This window comes from Crotalus tigris, unplaced genomic scaffold (genome assembly GCF_016545835.1).
Source record: "Crotalus tigris isolate CLP2741 ecotype Arizona unplaced genomic scaffold, ASM1654583v1 scf7180000017666.379230911805:20528666, whole genome shotgun sequence".
In the NCBI taxonomy this organism is placed as follows: Eukaryota; Metazoa; Chordata; class Lepidosauria; order Squamata; family Viperidae; genus Crotalus; species Crotalus tigris.
This window is the reverse complement of record NW_024096552.1, coordinates 4,650,107-4,671,601: the sequence shown is the minus strand read 5'-3', so window position 1 is coordinate 4,671,601 and position 21,495 is coordinate 4,650,107. Positions and strand designations below refer to the sequence as shown.

Below are 21,495 nucleotides of genomic sequence, written 5' to 3'. Positions count from 1 at the left end.
CCGCAGTCAAGTGCTCATCATTGTTCGGTATAGGCCAGTTTTGCTAAAAGGCTGGAGCCGTGTTGGTGCAGTGGTTAGAATGCCGTATTGCAGGCTGATTCTGCCAACTGCCAGCAGTTTGATTCTGACCGGCTCAAGGTGGAATCGGCCTTCCATCTTTCCAAAGTCGATAATGAGGACCCAGATTGTTGGGGGGGGGCGATATGTTGATTGTCATGGTTCCGACAGATGATACTCTTTAAAGAACTTTGAGACATTGTTTGCCTTAAAGAATCTTTATTCAAGCAGCATGGCATTGGCACGTACATGGTCGAAGCCGAAATCTGAATTCCCCTCCCCTAAACACATAGTATCAAAGCACAATTCCCTCCTCCAATAAACAGTTATAAATCACATTCTCCAAATAGTTTGAAATGCAAACCTTCCCTCCAGTTCTCTAAGCTGACTCTGTAAACTGCTTAGAGAGGGCTGTAAAGCACTATGTATATAGGTCTAAGTACTGTTGCTATAGTACTGTTACCTTACCTGAATATCCAGGGTTGCAGAGACAATGGAAACCATGTTCATCAGATTGGCAGCTCTGGGACCCAGGCCGGTGGCAAGGCTGGGAGAAGCAGGCATCCACCACCCCCTGACACCTCTCTCCCACATATCCAGGGGGGCAGATGCACAAAAACCCCTCAGCCTGAGCCAGGCAGGTCCCACCATAGTAGCAGGGGGGGTTGGCTAGAGAGCAGGGATCCAGGTGACAATTGGGTCCTGGAAGGACAAAAAGAACGGTCAGACTACTCTGTCCTTCGCCCACACAGTCACCCTCACTAAGCTTTCATTTTGCTTCAGGCAAAAGGTCCTTTCAGTTAAAATGATGAGAGGCTGGGTTGGGAGAAGCAGTGTGGGCCCAAACTTCCCCAGCTGGGGAATTCTGGGAGTTGAAGTCCACACAGCTTAAAGCGGCTGAGGCTGAGAGACACTGGATTAGAGTCATTCTTCGTGCTGGATCACACAACTGTGCCGCAAGTTTGGACACTGTGCTGATCACCCCAATAAATCATCGTGGATGGATACAAAACACTTGTAGCCATGACAGTTCGACTATTGACGATATATCCCCCCTCTGGGGAGCTCCCAGTCGGATTGACTCTTTCGTAATTTGGAGGGCACACCCCATTTTCCTTGGGCTGACATAGCCGCTCCTTCCCAGCACCATATGCCATTTAGGGCCATAGAATTTATTACCTCAGTGTGGGATGTTCCACCTGGGACCTGCCCCCCCCCCCACAAGCTTTCTGCCACTTTGATTGTTGGAGTCAGCTGATTGTTCCTGGCTCTGTGTGTTTTGCTCAGGTTTACACAGTTCTCCCCCTCACCTTTTATTCCTGGCGGACATAAGCATTGAAAACCTTCTGTCGTCTTGGTACAGCTTCCTCCATTTAGGCACTTTTGTGTCGGTGGGCACTGGAAGGAGAAGAGTTGTCAGCGGATTCGTCACTACTGTATTACAAGTGAAAAGGTAACCAAGAGGTGATCTTCTCACTTCGGTGTTTTGGGGGGGAATTTAGAGTTTACCGCAGCACAGCAACGGTCATCTGTGCTCCAAAGAGTTCCTCAGTTGGCTGCTGATTTCACTACAAGCGGTTAGATCAGAGTATGTGTAGTCCCTGACTTACGACTGATTGCTTAGTGACTGAAATTATGATAGATTCCCTGGAGCTGTTTACAATGCGATTTCTGAGTTCTGGTAGCCATCCCCGGATGGTCACATGATCGCATTTTGGGCCCTTGGCAACCAGCCCACTTTTACAGCCATTTACACTGTCCTGTGGTGATGTCATCGTGATTTACAGGGGTTTTTTTGTCAGAAATCAGGGTTCACCTCCGATTTCTGGCAAAAAGTGCCCATTGGGGAAAATGGATTTGATTTATAACAGCAATGTTCACTTAACGACCGCTGCAAAAAAGGTCATAAAATCAGGCACGTTCACCTGGTGACCCACTTAACAACTGCCATAACTTACAAGTACAATTCCAGGCTCATCTATGAAAAAAACAGATGCACAGGTATAGTATAGGGGGTACCTTGCTCAGTAGTAGCAACTGTGAGAGGGATCTCGGAGTCCCAGTGGACAATCACCTAAATATGAGCCAGCAGTGTGCTGCAGCTGCCAAAAAAGCCAACACAGTGCTAGGCTGCATTAACAGAGGGATAGAATCAAGATCACGTGAAGTGTTAATACCACTTTACAATGCCTTGGTAAGGCCAGAGTTGGAATACTGCATCCAGTTTTGGTCACCATGATGTAAAAAAGATGCTGAGACTCTACAAAGAGTACAGAGAAGAGCAACAAAGATGATTAGGGGACTGGAGGCTAAAACATATAAGGAACGGTTGCTGGAATTGGGTATGTCTAGTTTAACAAAGAGAAGGACGAGGGGGGACATGATAGCAGTGTTCCAATATCTCAGGGGCTGCCACAAAGAAGAGGGAGTCAAACTAATCTCCAAAGCGCCAGAAGGCAGGACAAGAAGCAATGGATGGAAACTAATCAAGGAGAGAAGCAACCTAGAACTAAGGAGAAACTTCCTGACAGTGAGAACAATTAACCAGTGGAACAACCAGCCTCCAGAAGCAGTGAATGCTCCAACACTGGAAATTTTTAAGAAGAGACTGGACAGCCATTTGTCCAAAATGGTATAGGGTTACCTGCCTGAGCAGGGGGTTGGACTTAATGACCTCCAAGGTCCCTTCCAACTTTATTATTATTATTATGGTTGTAAGTCGAGGACTATCTATAAGCAAGCTGTGCCTTCTGCTATACAGGAAGTCTTTGACTTACAACAGTTCATTTAGTGATGGTTCAAAGTTACAACCATACTGAAAAAATGTGACTTGTGACTGTTTTTCACACTTACAACCATTGCAGCATCACCAGGGTCACGTGATCAAAATCCAGACGCTTGGCAACTGACTCATATTTATGACTGTTGCAGTGTCCCAGGGGGGCTCATGTGATCCCTTTTGTGACCTTCTTATAAGCAAAGTCAATGGGGGAAGCCAGATTGACTTAACAGCCGTGTTGCTAACCTAACAACTGCAGTGATTCACTTAACAAGGGAGGCAAGAAAGGTCGTAAAATGGGGCAAAATTCGCTTAACAAACGTTTCACTTAGCAACAGAAATTTTAGGCTCAATTGCGGTCGTAAGTCGAGGACCACCTGTAGCAGTAATAAAATCCGAGAACCCCCGGACCTGGGACTACACTATTTAAGCAAACAAGTCCAATTCAAGTATCACTTACGGAAATCTTGTCAGCGTCTCCACGAACACGTCCAGCCACGGGGATCCCTTCTCCCTTGGTGTTCGGTTCCTGTGTGGAACTGATCTTAGGATTCAGGCGTTTTACCTAAAATTTAAGCACCACAAACGACTGGCGAGGTGATCAAGTCAGAAACGAGGACTGAAAAATGAGGAAGTGGACGTGGTCCCTGGGTGGAACAGAGCAGGTAACACCGCCAACCTGTGCATTTTTTAACAGCAGCTGGCTTTGCAGATCAACATCAAAGGTCCTTGAATGGATTTCCATGCAATGGCATTTTCTCTGCTCGTTCCTGAAGGGGCAGCTACTGTTAAAAGGAAAGGGGATTTCCCCCCCCCCATCTCCTTGAGAGTTTAGATTAGATTGTTGTTGTTAGTTGCGAAGTCATGTCCGACCCATCGTGACCCCATGGACAACGTTCCTCCAGGTCTTCCTGTCCTCTACCATCTTCTGGAGTCCACACCTACTGTTTCAGTGACTCCATCCAGCCATCTCATTCTCTGTCGTCCCCTTCTTCTATTGCCCTCAGTCTTTCCCAGCATTAGGCTCTTCTCCAGTGAGTCCTTCCTTCTCATTAGGTGGCCAAAGTATTTGAGTTTCAACTTCAGGATCTGGCCTTCTAAAGAGCAGTCGGGGTTGATCTCTTCTAGGACTGACCGGTTTGAACGCCTTGCAGTCCAAGGGACTCGCAGGAGTCTTCTCCAGCACCGTAGTTCAAAGGCCTCAATTCTTTGGCGCTCAGCCTTTCTTATGGTCCAACTTTCACAACCCTACATTGCAACTGGGAAAACCATGGCCTTGACTATACACACTTTTGTTGGCAGGGTGATGTCTCTGCTTTTTAGCATGCTGTCTAGATTTGCCATAGCTTTCCTCCCCAGGAGCAAGTGTCTTTTAATTTCTTGGCTGCAGTCCCCATCTGGGGTGATCTTGGAGCCCAGGAAGTTAAAATCTGTCACTACCTCCATTTCTTCCCCATCTATTTGCCAGGAATTGAGATTAGATAAACTTTATTGTCATTTTTTTACTGTAGGCACAACGGCACACATTAAAAATGAAATTTAGTTGCTTGCTCTCAAAGTGTTTCAAGAATCTGTCACAGTGATGGCAAAGCTATGGCACGTATGTCAGAAGTGACACACTACATTTTGGGTGGACGTGCCGATGATCACCAACAGCCAATGACGATTCTCGAAAGCACGTTCTCATGCAATTTTTGGAGGTTGTGGAGGCTGTGGGAGAATGGGATGCACTCCTGTGAGGGTGCACTCCAGAGCCTCTGAAAATGATGTGAGAATGAGGCATGGCTTTGAACAATTTTTGGAGGCTGCGGAGGCCACGTGAAAATGGGATGTGGTCCAGCACAGCCTTCAGAACCTCCAGAATTTGTGTGAGAGGACCATGTTCTCATGCAGCCTCCAGAGCCCTGAAAATGGATTTGTTTTAGCTATATATCATTCTTGTAATTGTTTGACATTTCTTTATATAGTACATAGCACCGCACAATTGGCTGTATTTTTTAAAAAAATAAATGAATTTGTAAAGAATTCTCTTTGGTTTCGGGGGCGGAATGACAAACCAGCAGTATTCCAAGTGTGGCCTTACCAAGGGATTATATACTATAATGCCTTGGTAAGGCCACGCTTGGAATACTGCATGCATTTTTGGTCACCTCAATATAAAGAAGATGAGACTCTAGAACAGTGGTTCTCAACCTGTGGGTCGGGACCCCATTTGGGGTCGAACGACCATTTCACGGGGGTCGCCAAACAATGCAGTCCGCCATTTTTTTTCCCCTTTTCCTTAGCTGTGCTACTCCCTTTTATTCTATTGGCTTTTGAAAGCCAATAGAATAGCCTCTCTTGAATAGAGTCTAATTCTGTTGGCTTTCAAAAGCCAATAGGAATTGTCCAGGCTGTCTCTGCCCTGCTGAGCCCGCCAAAAGTCCCATTCTGCAAACGGTACTGCACCAGTTGAGTAGTCCTCGACTTACGACTGGTTGAGTAGTCCTCGACTTATGACCGGTTGGGGGTCACGGCATTAAAAAGTTGAGAACCACTGCTCTAGAAAGAGTACAGAGAAGAGCAACAAAGTTGATTAGGGGACTGGAGGCTAAAACATATAAGGAACGGTTGCTAGAATTGAGTATGTGTAGTTTAACGAAGAGAAGGACGAGGGGGGACATGATAGCAGTCTTCCAATATATCTCAGGGGTTGCCACAAAGAAGAGGGAGTCAAGCTATTCTCCAAAGCACCTGAAAGGCAGGACAAGAAATAATGGATGGAAACTAACCAAAGAGAGAAGCAACCTAGAACTAAGGAGAAATTTCCTGACAGTGAGAACAATTCATCAGTGGAATAACTTGCTTCCAAAAGTTGTGAATGCTCCAACACACTGGAAGTTTTTAAGAAGAGATTGGACAACCATTTGTCTGAAATGGTATAGGGTTTCCTGCCTGAGCAGGGGGTTGGACTAGATGACCTCCACGATCTCTCCCAGCTCTGTTATTCTGTTAACCTTTGCGTTCTAAACTCACCTGGCAACCAGCGTCTCCGGTCCGGTCCGTGCAGTTGTCTCTGTTCTGATTGGCCCTCTGTTGGCATTGGGGGCCGCCCCATCCTGGAGGGCAGAAACAGTGGGGTGCAGATTCCTTCATTCTGCATTGGCCTCCATTCTTGCAGGGATCTGTGGTGCGTGGTAGAAAGGAACAGATTGGAAAACCCAAATAACAGGCATTTAGCTCAGGAAGGGTTTTGAGATGCTACCTGCTCATTCAGCAGCATTCTGTAATGCGTGGAAAAATTGCCCCAAATGTGGAATTTCGGCCTCTGAGCCTTTCTCCTGGGTGACTAATGCAATAATAAGGAAAGTTTTACCTACTCTATTTCTTCCTCTTGCGATGGAGTTAAAGATACAGGAGCAGAGAGGCTCAAAGGAACTTCCAGAAAGTCCCCAGCCAGCATGGAGCCGAGGGCCAACCATCCTTAAAAGTTGCCCGGTTTGAAAAACACTAACATCAACAAACTTTGGGCTCTCACGTTTGCATTTTTAACGTGTACTTTTGCAGGACAGGGACGCGTGAGAGAATCGACCAAGAGGATCTTTTAGAGATTGTGCAGAGCTGGTGCTGCTGGATACTCACAGTCCGAGCAAAGGTCCAGGGTCACCTGACATTTGAGTCCTGAATAGCCTCTGGGGCAGAGGCAGTGAAAGCTACCAGGGCTGTTCAGGCAAGTTCCAGAATTCAAACAGGGCCTCGAAGCACATTCGTCCACCTCTGCATCGCACGCTGTCCCTGCGAGGGAGGGAAGAGTCAGTGATCCAGGGAAGAAGAGCGCAGCGGTGTTTTGAGAGATGCTGGGCTGCCCAAAGGAGGAACTGAGGTCCAGACGGAGTTACCTACGTAGCCGCTGGGACAGACGCACTGGAAGGCTCCCTGGCGGCTCAAGCAAGTAGCCCTCTGGTGGCATGGGCTGGAACTGCAGGCATCCACCTCTGTGTCGCACTTCTGGCCGGTCCATCCAGGTGAACATATACAAAGTGGCCTGGGAGAGAAGCGGAAGGGAGGGAATTGTTCTGCTTTGTTTTGTTTTTATATTTTATTTTTAATTTAATTTAATTTTATATTTTATTTCATTATTTTATATTTTATTTTTATTTTATTTTTTTATTATATTATAGTATAGTATAGTATAGTATAGTATAGTATAGTATTATAATATTATATTATAGTATTATAATATTATATTATATTATATTATATTATTATAATATAATATAATATAATTTTTATTTTTATTTTAGTATTTTATATTGTATTTTATATTGTATTTTTATTTTATTTTATTATTTTATATTTTGTTTCATTACTTTATATTGTATTTTATTTATTTTATTAATTTTTATATTTTATTTTATTATCTTATTTTATTTTATTATATTTTATTACAATACATTACATTGCATTACATTATATCTTTATATTATGTTTATGTTTATATTATTTTTATATTCTTGTATGTTCATATTTTTATATTTTATTTTATTATTTTATTTTATATTACATTCTTGTATTATTTTTATTTTACATTTTATTTTATTTTATATTGCATTGTATTTTTTATTTTATTTTATTATTTTATTTTTTAATGTTTTGTTTTGTTTATTTTTGTTACCATCTCACGGCCGTGGTAAACCCAAAATGGTCCTGCTTTGTATTTCCCAGAGGAATTTTGTACTGTTCCTGCAGAACAATTACAGTTAAATCAAGCTTGACAGGCCAGGCTGGGCAGGGGGTTTATATGTCATTTGCAAGCCTTTATTAAATGCCAGCGTACTCCCCATTGCAATTTCCCTGACTTGCCTCATAACGTGATGCAAATTATGCAAAGATATCTGTGTAATTATGCCATGATGCAAATGATGTTAATTGACTGAAATGATTAAGTAGTGCTATTTGCATAAACAGGCTGCCATGCTAATGAAGGAAATTGTGAACAATAAGTTGCATTTATTTTGCGTAGCTTTTTAAAGGACTTGACTGGACCGCTTGGGAATGTAGAATGGCTCAGGTGCCCTTTTGGGAATGGCTTGGATAGGTAGGCAGTCCTTGACTTACGACAACAGCTGGGACCCGAATTTCTATTGCTAAGCAAGGTGGTTGTTAATGGAGCCCGGCCCAATTTTATGACATTTTTGTCATGGCTGTTAAGTGAATCACTGCAGTTTTTAAGTGAACTGTGTGGGGGTTAAGCAAATGCAGCTCCTCCCGTGAGTTTTGCTTATCGGAAGCTGGCTGGGAAGTCATTAAATGGTGATCAAGGGATCACAGCACACGGAATACACGCCGGTTGCAAAGCGCCTGGAGTTTCATCACATGACTGCAGGGGTGCTGCAATATATATATGTAGGTCTTTGGTTATTCGGGTTTTCTCCCGCGTCAAATTGGAAGTGTCTTGGCGACGTTTCAACAAAGTCCCATTCATCATCTTCAGGCTGGTGCTTTCAGCTTCGTGCTCCCAGAAGCAATGTGTGGTTGTAGCTGTTTCCTTCTTTCAACTGCCAGTGGGGGTACGAACCGATTGGGTGGGAGCTTGGCTGTGTTCTGATTGGTTGGGGGAGTGTTCTGTTTGGGTGGGGGCTTTGTTGTGCCACCCCAACAGAACACTCCCCCAGCCAATCAGAGCACAACCAACCCCCCATCCAATCAGAGCACAGCCAAGCCCCTAACCAATCAGAACACTCCTCCACCCAATCAGAACACAGCCAAGCTCCCACCCAATCAGTTCATACCCCCACTGGCAGTTAAAAGGAAGAAACAGCTATGATCACACATTGCTCCTAGAAGCACGAAGCTGAAAACACCAGCCTGAAGATGACAAATGAGACTTCGTCGAAACGTCGCCAAGACATTTCCAATTTGACGTGGGAGAAAACCCGAATAACCAAAGACCTATATATATATATATATATATTCGTGCTGTTGGATTCCTGTATAAATTAACGGTCTTAATTTGAAGGAGGTGATCTACAAATTTTGACATGTTCTAGTTCTCACGAAGTTAGAAGGAAGGAGGGAAGAACTGCGCTGACACTTGCAGGGATTCTTTTACTATAACCTTATAATAAAAGTGTCCATGGAGATTCTCAGTCATCCAGGTCATGGTTGTCCCAAAGGGTGCTTTTTTCACAAGGCAACCGGACTTCCTTTTTTTTGTTTGAAGATGTTTCACTTCTCATCCAAGAAGCTTCTTGTCGAAGCTGAAGAAGCTTCTTGGATGAGAAGCGAAACGTCTTCAAAGAAAAACAAGAAAGTCCAGTTGCCTCCTGAAAAAAGCCCTTTGGGGATTATAATAAAAGTATATCTATTTTACTTCACTAAAAGTAAATTTATATAATTACATGCACGACTTTGGTTTCGTGGTCTGGCCCACTTTGAAGAACTGACAGATCCATCCTTACCCGGATTCCGTCCCACGGCAACTGCCTCCATGAAGGCACTGAAACTCCCAACAAGGGTCACTGAATTCCTCGCAGAGGGGTCCTGCGAATCCCGGAGCACAAACGCAGGTGAAGGAGCCGGGCACATTCACACAGGTTCCATGCTGGCAAGGGTCACCGTGACAGAAATCAGCATCTCTCTCGCACTGAAGTCCTTCGAAACCTGGGGACAAAGTCTTGACACCGTCAATCTTCTTTGGCCTTTTACCTTACCCTTATCTATTCCAGAGCTTATCCTGCACCAACTCAGAAAGCGCATGATCACATGACCACGGGGATGCTGCGACAGTCGTAAGGGTGAAAACCACTTTTTTCAATGCAGTTGTCGGTTTGAATGGTCACTAAATGAACGGCTGTAAATCAAGAACTGCCTGCTCTTTTCTTTGACTGCCTAGTTCTCACATAGATACATTTACTTTGGGGATCAGTGCAATGGAGTTGGTTATAAGATGAGTGGCTATATAAATCTGTTAAATAAAAGCTTAACCCCCGCCAACCTTAGCCTTGATTTGTTCTATTAGAAAAAGTCTTAGTCACTCTAAGAGTGAGGCATTCAAATACTGCATCCAGTTTTGGTCACCGCGATGTAAAAAAGATGTTGAGACTCTAGAAAGAGTACAGAGAAGAGCAACAAAGATGATGATTAGGGGACTGGAGGCTAAAACATATAAGAACATATAAGAACAGTTGCTGGAATTGGGTATGTCTAGTTTAATGAAGAGAAGGACAAGGGGGGACATGATAGCAGTGTTCCAATATCTCAGGGGCTGCCACAAAGAAGAGGGAGTCAAGCTATTCTCCAAGGCGCCTGAAGGCAGGACAAGAAGCAACGGATGGAAACTAACCAAAGAGAGAAGCAACCTAGAACTAAGGAGAAACTTCCTGACAGTTAGAACAATTAACTAGTGGAACAACCAGCCTCCAGGAGCTGTGAATGCTCCAACACTGGAAGTTTTTAAGAAGAGACTGGATAGCCATTTGTCTGAAATGGTATAGGGTTCCTGCCTGAGCAGGGGGTTGGACTAGATGACCTCCAAGATCCCTTCCAACTTTTATAATTATTATTATTATTATGGATCATCATCATTATTATTATTGTTGTTGTTGTTATTGGCATCCAGGGTACAACTCTCTCCCTCTGCTTCCTGCCTTAAAATGGAAGGAGCTCTGTGACTTTTAGCCACAAAGCCACGTGCCACTAGCCACTGACACTTAGCAATAGACTTATATACATAGTGCTTTACAGCCCTCTCTAAGCAGTTTTACAAAGTCAGCATATCGCACCCTGTTGCCCAGGCCCAGAACGGACTTCCAGAAGCGGCATCCACACAGAGAACCGGTTTTTCACCTATTAGAATCCCACCGCTGGCTACAGCTGTTCTCCTTTATTGGTACAGAGCCCTGAAGCAGAGGCTGGAGGATTCTAGACGGCCCTGGGGATGCAGGTTGGATCTATGTGGTTGGGTACAAAGCTGGGAGATGGTGGCCTAAACAGGATGCTCCTTAGGGAAGATGGAGGAATCAGTCCTCTTTGAAAAATGTTTCTGGGATCTCTCTTCATCGTTCACACTCACCAGGAGGACACAGGCAGGCGAAGCCATAGCTCTGGAGTACACAGGTTCCCCCATTGAGGCAACGGCCTTGGAGACACTCTTCAACTTCGCAGAACAGCCCGCTGAACCCTGTGTAAAGGAAAGATCTTAAGGCAGGGGGTCCCCAACTGCCGGTCTGTGAACCAGTCCTGGGCCACGGCATGCCAGTCTGCATAAACCAAGCCCCATCCACGGGATGCAGGCAGCAAACAAAACCAGGCTCCCTCTGGTCCACGGAAAAACCTCTCTCCGCGGAACCGGTCCCTGGTGCCCAAAAGGTTTGGGGACCTCTGTCTTAAGGGAATCAAGAAGAAGGAGGACCAAACAAGCATCTGTCAAATTGTTGTGCAGCACGCATGTCTATCAGTTAAATCTGTAACAGGGGAGCCATATTGTCTAGCACAGTGGTTCTCAACCTTTTTAATGCCGTGACCCCCAACCAGTCGTAAGTCGAGGACTACTCAACCGGTCGTAAGTTGAGGACTACTCAACTGGTGCAGCACTGTTTGCAGAATGGGATTTTTGGTGGGCTCAGCAGGGCAGAGAGAGCCTGGACAATTCCTATTGGCTTTTGAAAGCCAATAGAATTAGACTCTATTCAAGAGGGTCTATTCTATTGGCTTTCAAAAGCCAATAGAATAAAAGGAAGTAGCACAGCTAAGGAAAAGGGGGGGGGGAATGGCGGACTGCGTTGTTTGGCGACCCCCGTGAAATGGTCATTCGACCCCAAATGGGGTCCCGACCCACAGGTTGAGAACCACTGGTCTAGCAAAAAATCAGCAGCACTTTTTCTAACTAACCAGGTCATAAACTTCCATGTGTTGCAGCTTAAGCTTTACAGCAGCCAGAATTGTGGAAACCTTTTGGGAAAAGTGTATTTTTGAGGTTTGATAGCTAATAGAACCACTTTCTTTTTGGAGTAGTACCATAAAATTATATATCAATGGAAAGATAATTAAATCAAGAATGTAATGCAACATAGTGTGTTCAATTATCTGTACTGTATTCTATGAAACGTTATAGCCAAATAACTAGAAAAAGGAAGCACAACTTGCTTAGGTTGATATGAGGTAGCTTTCCTTCATCTGATTGCAGCCAATGAGCATCAGTGTTTAGAGAGCCAATCAGGTGTCATCTTGTTTTGGCAATGAGCCAATCAGATCACAATAGGATTCAGTTATTGATGTCAGGTATTGAAGCTGAGAGGAGGACATTTGTCAGTGTGTTATTTGATCGTTATCAATTTGGTTGGGTTTTTTTGTGTTCTTTCATTTAGTCAGCTTGTAAAACATAATAAAATTAAACTAATGGTGCAAAGAGTTGACTGGTTGCCCAGAAAGCGATGTAAAATAGTATTATTAAGTGAACAAGGCTACAATTATAAAGAAATTGGAAGAAAAATTGGTGGAAACGTAACCAAAGGTGGCACTTCTACTGTACACTTTCCCCAAAAGGTTTCCATAATTTTGGCCGCTACTATATAATAAAAGCTTACTGAGTACAGTTAGGACCACAACTGTACCTCAAATTTTGGTTATTAAGTGAAAATTTGTTAAGTGACTTTTGCCCCATTTTGCGACTCTTGCCACCGTTGTTAAGTGAATCATTGCAGATGATAAGTTGTTAAATGAATCTGGCCTCCCCCATTGACTTTGCTTGCCAAAAGGTCGCAAAAGGGGATCCTATGCCTGTGGGACACAGCAAAGGTCATAAGTATGAACCAGCTGCCAAAGCGTTTGAATTTTGATCACATGATCATGGGGAAGCTACAAAGGTCGTAAGTGTGAAAAACGGTCAAAAGTCACATTTTTTCAGTGACATTGTAACTCTGAACAGTCACTAAACCAACTGTTTTAAGTTGAGGACTTACAACTATAATTGAGCCTGGAATTACAATCATATGTCATGCTGGTCGCTAAGCAGATCATCACATGACTGACCCGATTTTACAGCGTCTGTTGTTAAGCAAACAGGGTAGTTATTAAGTGAACATGGGAGTCATGAAGTGAACCCATTGTTCCCAATGGGCGTTCTTTGCAAGAAACCAGAAATAAACCCTGGGTTCCAGCAAAAAAAAGTCATAAATCGGGGTCACATGACTGTGGGACAGCGCAAACAGCCATAATTGTGGGCAGGTTGCCAAGTGTCCAAAATATGATCATGTGACTGCACGGAGGGGGGCAGACATCAAAACTCATAAGTACCTTTTGTTGAGGTCTACTGTAACTGTGAATGGTTGCTAAGCAACCAGTTGTTGCCTCCAGAAGCAGTGAGTGCTCCAACACTGGAAGTTTTTAAAAGAGACTGGACAGCCATTTGTCCGAAATGGTGTAGGGTTTTCTGCCTGAGGAAGGGGTTGGACTAGATGACCTCCAAGGTCCCTTCCAACTTTAATATGATGATGATGATGATGATGATGATTATTATTATTATTATTATTATTATTATTATTATTAAATGAGGCCTATCTGTATTAAATGAAATTAAACATTTTAAGAAAAGCTTAATGCCCTCAAATAAAAGTATTAGTTCAGAAAAAGTGCTGCTCGGCTCCGATTTATTTATTATCTGTTCAAACAAATAAATAAATAATCCATGAAATTTATCTGTATTTTGCCTCACCCAAGCCTTACCGGATGGGCAGAGGCATTGGAAACGGTCCAGCAGGTCCAAGCAGGAAGCCCCGTTTTGACAAGGCTGGCTGAGGCACTCATTGAGGTTAGATTCGCACCTGGAGCCTGTGTAGCCCCTGAGGCAGGAGCAGGTGACCGAGCCGGGCGTATTGTAGCAGCTTCCTCTGTGTTCGCATGGGTTGCTCCCTGGAGCAGGAGAGAGGAAGAATCCAGAGGGAAAAACACCGATCTCTCCAATTCTGACAACTTTATTTCAAGGAAAAAGTTTGCCAAACGTTTTCCCCGGAAGAGGGTAGCATTTGAATCAGGGTCTACCACAAGAGGGCGGTGGTGCGTTGCAAAATTTGTCTCGGCACCTCTGCCTCGTTTATTTTTTTTTTTGGGACGGAGGCAGCCTGAGGAGCAATTCAGAAATTTGCAGGTGTTTTGGTGACGCTTGATCCGATTCAGAAACAGGTAGTCCTCGTTTAGTGACGACCTCGTTTAGTGCCCATTCACAATGATGAAAAAGGCCACTTGGCAACCAATCCTTGCATTCAAAGACCTTTGCAGGTCTGTAAAGCAAAGGAAAGCTGAAGTAAGATCGTAAGCACAATTGTGGTTTCACTGAGCGACTGCTTTACTTAGTGACCAAGTTGCTCATGCTAATGATGGTGGCTAAACAAGGACTACCTGTATTGCTCAGTTGTGGGAATTGGGTATTTTTTTTCCGCCCCAAGAACAATCACAATGGTTTGTGATACATATTGGATTGTGCTGCTGCTGCTGTTATTATATTATTGTTGTTGTTGTTGTTATCCTTGGGATGGTGACATTGCTTGGTGGGTGTTTTTTTTCTTTCATGAGTAGGCATTGGAATTTCATTTTAAAGTGTGCTGTTGAATACACAACAAAGTGACAATAAATATGATCTTATCTCATCTCATCTTATCTCAATGGTGTCGAACCTATGGCATGGGTGCCAGAGGTGGCACTCAGAGCCCTCTCTGTGGGCACGCGCACCATCACACCAGTCCTAGTCCTTCAGCTGGGTTTTATAAAACCTTTTCGCTTTAGGCCTCCACTGCCATATGCAAAAAAAAAAAAAAAGATCTTGCAAAGTTGGAATTGATTGATTGAACTTTTTAGTCCCACCCAGTCTGCTGTTATCACCGCAGGCACACCCAGCCAGTGAGCCACGCCCACCCAATGGGCCACATCCAGCCAATGGGCCACACCCATCCGGCACCCAACGATGCATAAGTGGGTTTTGGGTTGCAGTTTGGGCACTCAGTCTCTAAAAGGTTCACCATCACTGTCTTATCTTATCCTGCCTGACCAGACTCAACCCGGCATCTTAATCTTAATCTTGACCCTTATTCCCTCAGCCCATCTTACCCATCCGGCACTCGTCAATGTCTTCGTAGCACCGAGCTCCAGCATAACCCAGCTGGCATGTGCAGATGGCATGACCAGTTTTGAGGTCCGTGTCACAGTGGGCATCAGGATGGCACGGATTGCTGAGGCAGGCATCAGGCAAGTGGCAAAGAAGCCCTGGAGAAGGAGATATGGAGGATAAGCAACGCCGCCTTGTCTCCATCTTTCGGGGCCCTTCAGAATTAACACCAGCACTGCAGGCTTTGTGACCATATCCCCCCAGCTGTTATTTGAGATGTCAGAGAATGTTTACAGCAATAGCAACAGCACTTAGACTTATATACCACTTTACAGAGCTTTATAGCCCTCTCTAAGCAGTTTACAGGTTCAGCATATCGCCCCCCCCCAGGAATCTGGGTCCTCATTTTATCAGCCTCGGAAGGACAGAAGGCTGAGTCAACCTTGTGCCGGTGGGAATCGAACTGCCAAACTGCTGGTAGCCAGCAGTCAGCAGAAGTAGCCTGCAGTACTGCATTCTAACCGCTGCGCCACCAGGGCTGTTATACAGGTAGTTCTCCAGTTACCACCATAATGGAGCCTGCCTATCACGGTCATATCTCATAATTCATGACAGACCTTAAAATTAACCATTAAAATGATGGTCATTAATTGAATCACATAGTAGTTAACTGAACCAATGGTTTGCCATGGGTGCAGTTTTGCCAAAACCCTGAAGTAATGCTACTTTTTGGCAAAGCCATCGTAAAATGTGGTTATGTGACCATGGGACACTGCAAATGGCCATAAGTGCCCAAACTGCAGTTACATGACCACGGGGGGGGGGGGAACCATCAGAACTTCAAATCCAGTATACCCCCCAGGTAAGTCCCTCAGAACTTTAAATGATTGCTAAGCAAGTGGAGGTAAGTTGAGAACTACCCATACTTTAGTTTACACCAGTGTTTCCCAAACTTGACCATTTTAAGGCATGTGGACTTCAACTCCCAGAATTCCACAGCCAGCAAATATAGATTTGGCAATAAGTTTGGGAAACACTGGTTTACACAAAGGAGTCCAAACTTGGTGACTTTAAGACTTGTGGACTTCAACTCCCAGAATTCCTCAGCCAGCCATGGGGAATTCTGGGAGTTGACGTCCACAAGTTTTAAAATTGTTAAGTTTGAAGACCCCCTGGTTGACGAGATGGGAAAGGTCACTCATGATCTATTAAGACAGGCCAGGCAATTCTGGTCACACGCCTCAGTTATGAATGATAAAACCTATTTCTCCTTTCCGGCTGTGGCCAAACTTCCTTCCTGCCATTCCCTTTGGAAGGGCGGAGAGCCACGTGCTTAGAAGAACAGGTGCTTCTCCTTCACGTCAGCCATATTCCAAGTCCAGTCCTTGCTATTTCTAGCCAACAACCTCTGAGAATTAATTAATTGAGCAGTTGTGGTATTCTATTTTTGGGCCATTTTAAATGGTTATGGCACTATGTTAATAAACAGTGCAACTTTGATCCAGAAAAAGAAAGATTAGAATGGCTTAGGAAGATTCTTCTGCAATAAGGCGAATGTCTTGCTGAGGTATTTTTAAATGCTTCTTCTATAAATCCAGAATTCAATATAGATTTGGCATAGACAAAGAACCTTTGCAGATTTGCTTCTCTGTTTCTTGCTTGACTCTCACCTGTCCAGCCTTGGATGCAATGGCAGGTGTATGACCCAATACCATCCTGGCAGGTGCCTCCGTTGAGACACGGATGTCCTGCGCAGTCGTCTGGATTCACCTCGCAGTACTGACCAGTGTAGCCTATTGGAAGAACAGGAGGCAATAAACTTAGAGTCATTGTGCAGCAAACAAGACAGTGTCATCAGCAATGACAAGGGAGGCTTCAAACTAACAACTCTTCCAGCCTCTCACTTTTTGTCATCACACTGTTTCACTTCCTCAAATCCTCACACAACAATCTGAAAAAGACTTGAGATCCTCTGCATGGCTCAAAGTGCTGAGAAGTGGCAGGCACGTGTAGTGGCTTCTTTGCAACTCACCCCCTCCCCCCAAAAACCAGAGCTTAATGGCCATTAGAAGGGAAGTTTCCTGAGTGCAAAGCCACCACTTGCCTGTTGCATTTAAAAAATCTCTTCAAGACTCTGATCTTGAAATGGTAACGTGGCAGGATTTTTGCTTGTAACTCTTATACAGTTAGAGTACAGTGGAAAAGAAATCAGTCCCAACTCTGTTTCTGGGGCAAATTTGGGGAGAAAACTGTGGGGGGGGGGAAAGAAGCATGATTTCATTTAGGAGGAGGAGGAGGAGGAGGAGGAGGAGGAGGAGGAGGAGGAGGAGGAGGAGGAGAAGAAGAAGAAAAAGAAGAAGAAGAAGAAGAAGAAGAAGAAGAAGAAGAAGAAGAAGAAGAAGAAGAAGAAGAAGAAGAGAAGAAGAAGAAGAAGAAGAAGAAGAAGAAGAAGAAGAAGAAGAAGAAGAAGAAGAAGAAGAAGAAGAAGAAGAAGAAGAAGAAGAAGAAGAAGAAGAAGAAGAAGAAGAAGAAGAAGAAGAAGAAGAAGAAGAAGAAGAATTATTTACTGTCACCAACTTGCCGTTTACAACCTGAATTAATAGTTTGGATGCACCAATGTTTATGAACAATCCTGTTACCAAATACTGTGGGCAGTAAACTAGTGGGGTGTGGGTGACACCCAGGACTTTTCCCATCCAGTGCCCCAACTGCTGGGCACATAGAGAAGAGTTTTCTCCTGTGTAGATCCCAAACAACGGCTTGCTCTCCCTTCACAATCCCATTTATCCTCTCGCTTGATCGTTGAGAAAAAGCCTCAATTGACATCACCTTCCTTGGGCACCTTAAGCTAGTTTTTTGAATACTCTCAGGACCTGGGGTAGAACTGCAATGCCTTTTAGCCAACAACAAACACTCATTAACCACACTAATAATGATGAATCATAATTCCCTGGCAGGCAGAGGCAGCCATGGTAGCCTCCATCGATGTGATGGCAGGTGCCCCCATGGAGACAGATCTCTGAAGAGCAAGGCCCCCGTCGGTACTGGCAGAGAGGACCAGAGAAGTTGGATGGGCACAAACAGCGGAAGGAGCCGATGCTGTTGATACAGCTGCCACCGTTGAGGCAGGGGCTGGGGGACGTGAAGCATTCATTGATGTCATGTTGGCAGGTGTGCCCTTCAAAGCCTGGCCAGCACTGGCACACAATGACAGGGTAAGTGATGACACACGTCCCACCGTTGGCACAAGGGTTGGCAGGGCAGAAATCCATCAACTGGCAGTTCTTCCCTGGAAGAGAAATCAAAGTCAATGCGGAAGAAGATCAGAGAAAGAAGATCAGAGGTCACGTTCACCCAGCATCTTCTAACAACCAGTGACTTCTAGGAAGTCCCCAGAAGGAAGGAGATGACCATCGTTCTTACTACAGGGGGTTCTCAACTTACAACCACAATTCAGACCAGAATTTCCGTTGCTAAGCCAGGCAGTTGTTAAATGAGTTACACCCAGTTTTACGATTTTTTTTTTTTCTCCATGGTTGTTAAGCAAATCACTAAATGTTTTCTTCGGGCTTCAATTAGGTGGTCTGTCAGGCCCTTTTAAAGTGGAAGTGATTTTCTTCTTGGTTGTTTTTCCCAATAATGTTGGAAGAAGGGGTTCTGTTTTTAACTTTGGAAAGCCACCCAGAGTATTTTTTTTAAATGTATTTTATTTATTAGACAGATTTATATAGCCACCCAACTCACACATGGTGTCTTTTTTGGAATGAGTGGCCTGGAAATCAGAGCAATAAAGCAATCAGTTGCTTTAAAGTGAAATCTCTTCCCACAAACTCTGGGAGAACTTAGGAGGGTGAGCAAGCGTCTGGTGAAAAAAGTCAGTGTGGCAATTATGGCCATACGATCTACGGCAGAGGTCCCTGACCTTTTGGGCACCAGGGACCAGTTCTGTGGAGAGAGATTTTTCCACGTACTGGAGGGTGCATGATTTTGTGTGCTGCCTGCATCCCGCGGATGGGGCTTTGCTTGTTTGTGCGGCTCAATTGCTGGCATGCCACAGCCCGGTACCAGTCCATGGACTGGAGGTTGGGGAACCTTGATCTAAGGCAGCGGTTCTCAACCTGTGGGTCGGGACCCCATTTGGGGTCGAACGACCATTTCACAAGGGTCGCCAAACAACGCAGTCCGCCATTTTTCCCCCCTTTTCCTTAGCTGTGCTACTCCCTTTTATTCAAGAGAGTCTATTCTATTGGCTTTCAAAAGCCAATAGGAATTGTCCAGGCTGTCTCTGCCCTGCTGAGCCCGCCAAAAGCCCCAGTCTGCAAACGGTGCTGAACCAGTTGAGTAGTCCTCGACTTACGACCGGTTGGGGGTCGCAGCATTAAAAAGGTTGAGAACCGCTGATCTAAGGTGAAGGGTCCTTGGTGCTCTCTGAGCTTGCTTGTTTTCTTGCAGATGTTTCAGTACCCAAACTAGGTAACATCCTTAGTGATAGTGACGAGTGTGTCCCAAAGGTGCTTTTTTCACGAGACAACTGGACTTTCTTGTTTTTCTTTGAAGACGTTTCGCTTCTCATCCAAGAAGCTTTTTCAGCTCTGGCTGGATGGCAGGGAAGGGAAGGATTTATACTCCTTGCAGATAGCTGGTCATAAATCCTTCCATTCCCCACCATGCAGTCAGAGCTGAAGAAGCTTCTTGAATGAGAAGTGAAATGTCTTCAAAGGAAAACAAGAAAGTCCAGTTGCCTTGTGAAAAAGCACCTTTGGGATAACAGTGACCTGGATGAGTGAGAATCTCCATAGACAGTAAGGAGTGCCCTTTGCTATCAGTTTATATACTGGTGGCTTGCCCTGTCAGGGCTGGTTCTTTGATTGGGATGTTTGGCACCCTGACAAATCAGCCATCAATAGACACATAGACATTAACAACATGTATATAGACTTTGCAAAAGAGACAATCAACCAGCCCAAGAAGGGAACAAAAAGACCCAAGCACCTCTTCACCAGCAATCAGCACCCACATCAGCGCAGATTTACTTCAAGGTTAACGTCAAACCAACAATGAAGTCAACAATACCTCAATCAAGAAATTGCCACAGAAGCCAACATTAAACAGCCTAACCCAAGGGTAGTCAACCTTGGCTCTTTTATGACTCGTGGACTTCAACTCCCAGAATTCCTGAGCCAGCCATGCTGAGGGGAAAGGGAGAGGTTTCCAAGCTGAGCCATGCTGGCTCAGGAATTCTGGGAGTTGAAGTCCATGAGTCATAAAAGAGCCAAGGTTGCCTACCCCTGCATTAGACCAAACTGGCTTTTTAGCCATTTTTATTGGACTTTTCCCCTTAAATTCAATTTATACTGCTTTGGAGTGAGACAAATGTGAAGGCAAAGGGACAGATAAAGGACAGATAATGTAAATCCTTCTATCTGAAAAGCATCCAGTTGGAGAACAGTGGGTGAAACTGATGGAAAAAGGGAGATGAATCTTTTATAAACAAAAGATGGCTAGGAAAGGTACTGAAAGAATTCAGCCTTAAGCCCTGGAGAGTTTCGGATAGGGCAGGGGTAGGCAACCTTGGCTCTTTTATGACTCGTGGACTTCAACTCCCAGAATTCCTGAGCCAGCCATGCTGAGGGGAAAGGGAGAGGCTTCCAAGCTGAGCCATGCTGGCTCAGGAATTCTGGGAGTTGAAGTCCACGAGTCATAAAAGAGCCAAGGTTGCCTACCCCTGGCCTAACCAAAGAACCGGGTCCCCAACCGGGCTGCACAAACAAGCCAAGCTCCATCTGCAAGATGCAGGCAGCACACAAAATCACGCCCCCCTCCGGTCCGCAGAAAAACCTTTCTTCATGTAACCGGTCCCTGGTGCCCAAAAGGTTGGGGACCTCTGCTCTAAGACGCTCCCCACCAACATCGACAGGGCAAAGCCACTAGAATATAAACTAACAGCAAGCCTCACTCCTTACTGATGATGTTACCTAGTTTGGGTTATGAAACGTTTACAAGAAAACAAGAAGCTCAGAGAGCACCAAGGATCCCTTGTGTCAACCCTGAGCTACAAATCTTCTCCTTTAGTAGGACAATCTAAGTTTTTTTTACCTGCGTCGCATCACATGACCTGGGGCAACTTCAACATTCCCAGTTGATTGCCTTACCTGTCCATCCTGATAGACACTGGCATTGATGCTCCTTCCGGGAGATCCGCTGGCATGTCCCTCCATGTTGGCAGGGTGACGGGAAGCAGGGATCACCAACCACGCCCTGGCATTTCTCCCCAGTGAAACCAGGAGGGCAGACACACATATACTCAGGGGAGGCTGGAGGAAGAAGAGCCCTGGAGTAGCAGGTGCCCCCGTTCTGGCAAAGCACAGGGGCGCAGGGGTCTGCAAACTGGCACGTGTCTCCTACGTAGCCAGGAAGGCACCTGTGGCAGTCAGAAGGTGGGAAGGAAACAGAGAAGCCACACAAAAAAAATAACTCGATAGAAACAAAATGGGGTGTTTTTTTTTAAGATTTCAACTTAATCTGGAGCTAGGATGGAGAGCATTAGGAAAAATATATAGTCCTCAGCTTATGACCACAC

At 44.8% G+C, this 21,495-nt stretch overlaps 1 protein-coding gene across 1 annotated transcript in view; it reads right to left on the bottom strand.

Moving 5' to 3' along the window:
• The window catches only part of NOTCH4 (notch receptor 4), a 61,894-nt gene that overhangs the window by 26,118 nt on the left and 14,281 nt on the right, over positions 1 to 21,495 (bottom strand). Inside the window, exons 3-15 of the mRNA XM_039336570.1 lie at positions 21,068 to 21,336; positions 17,866 to 18,204; positions 16,586 to 16,708; positions 14,918 to 15,073; positions 13,541 to 13,726; positions 10,890 to 10,997; positions 9,277 to 9,478; positions 6,715 to 6,860; positions 6,458 to 6,610; positions 5,852 to 6,000; positions 3,297 to 3,401; positions 1,368 to 1,455; positions 526 to 759 (exon numbers count right to left, since the gene is read on the bottom strand). Coding sequence (XP_039192504.1) covers positions 526 to 759; positions 1,368 to 1,455; positions 3,297 to 3,401; positions 5,852 to 6,000; positions 6,458 to 6,610; positions 6,715 to 6,860; positions 9,277 to 9,478; positions 10,890 to 10,997; positions 13,541 to 13,726; positions 14,918 to 15,073; positions 16,586 to 16,708; positions 17,866 to 18,204; positions 21,068 to 21,336 — 2,258 coding nt within the window. The remainder of the gene's footprint in view (positions 1 to 525; positions 760 to 1,367; positions 1,456 to 3,296; positions 3,402 to 5,851; positions 6,001 to 6,457; positions 6,611 to 6,714; positions 6,861 to 9,276; positions 9,479 to 10,889; positions 10,998 to 13,540; positions 13,727 to 14,917; positions 15,074 to 16,585; positions 16,709 to 17,865; positions 18,205 to 21,067; positions 21,337 to 21,495) is intronic.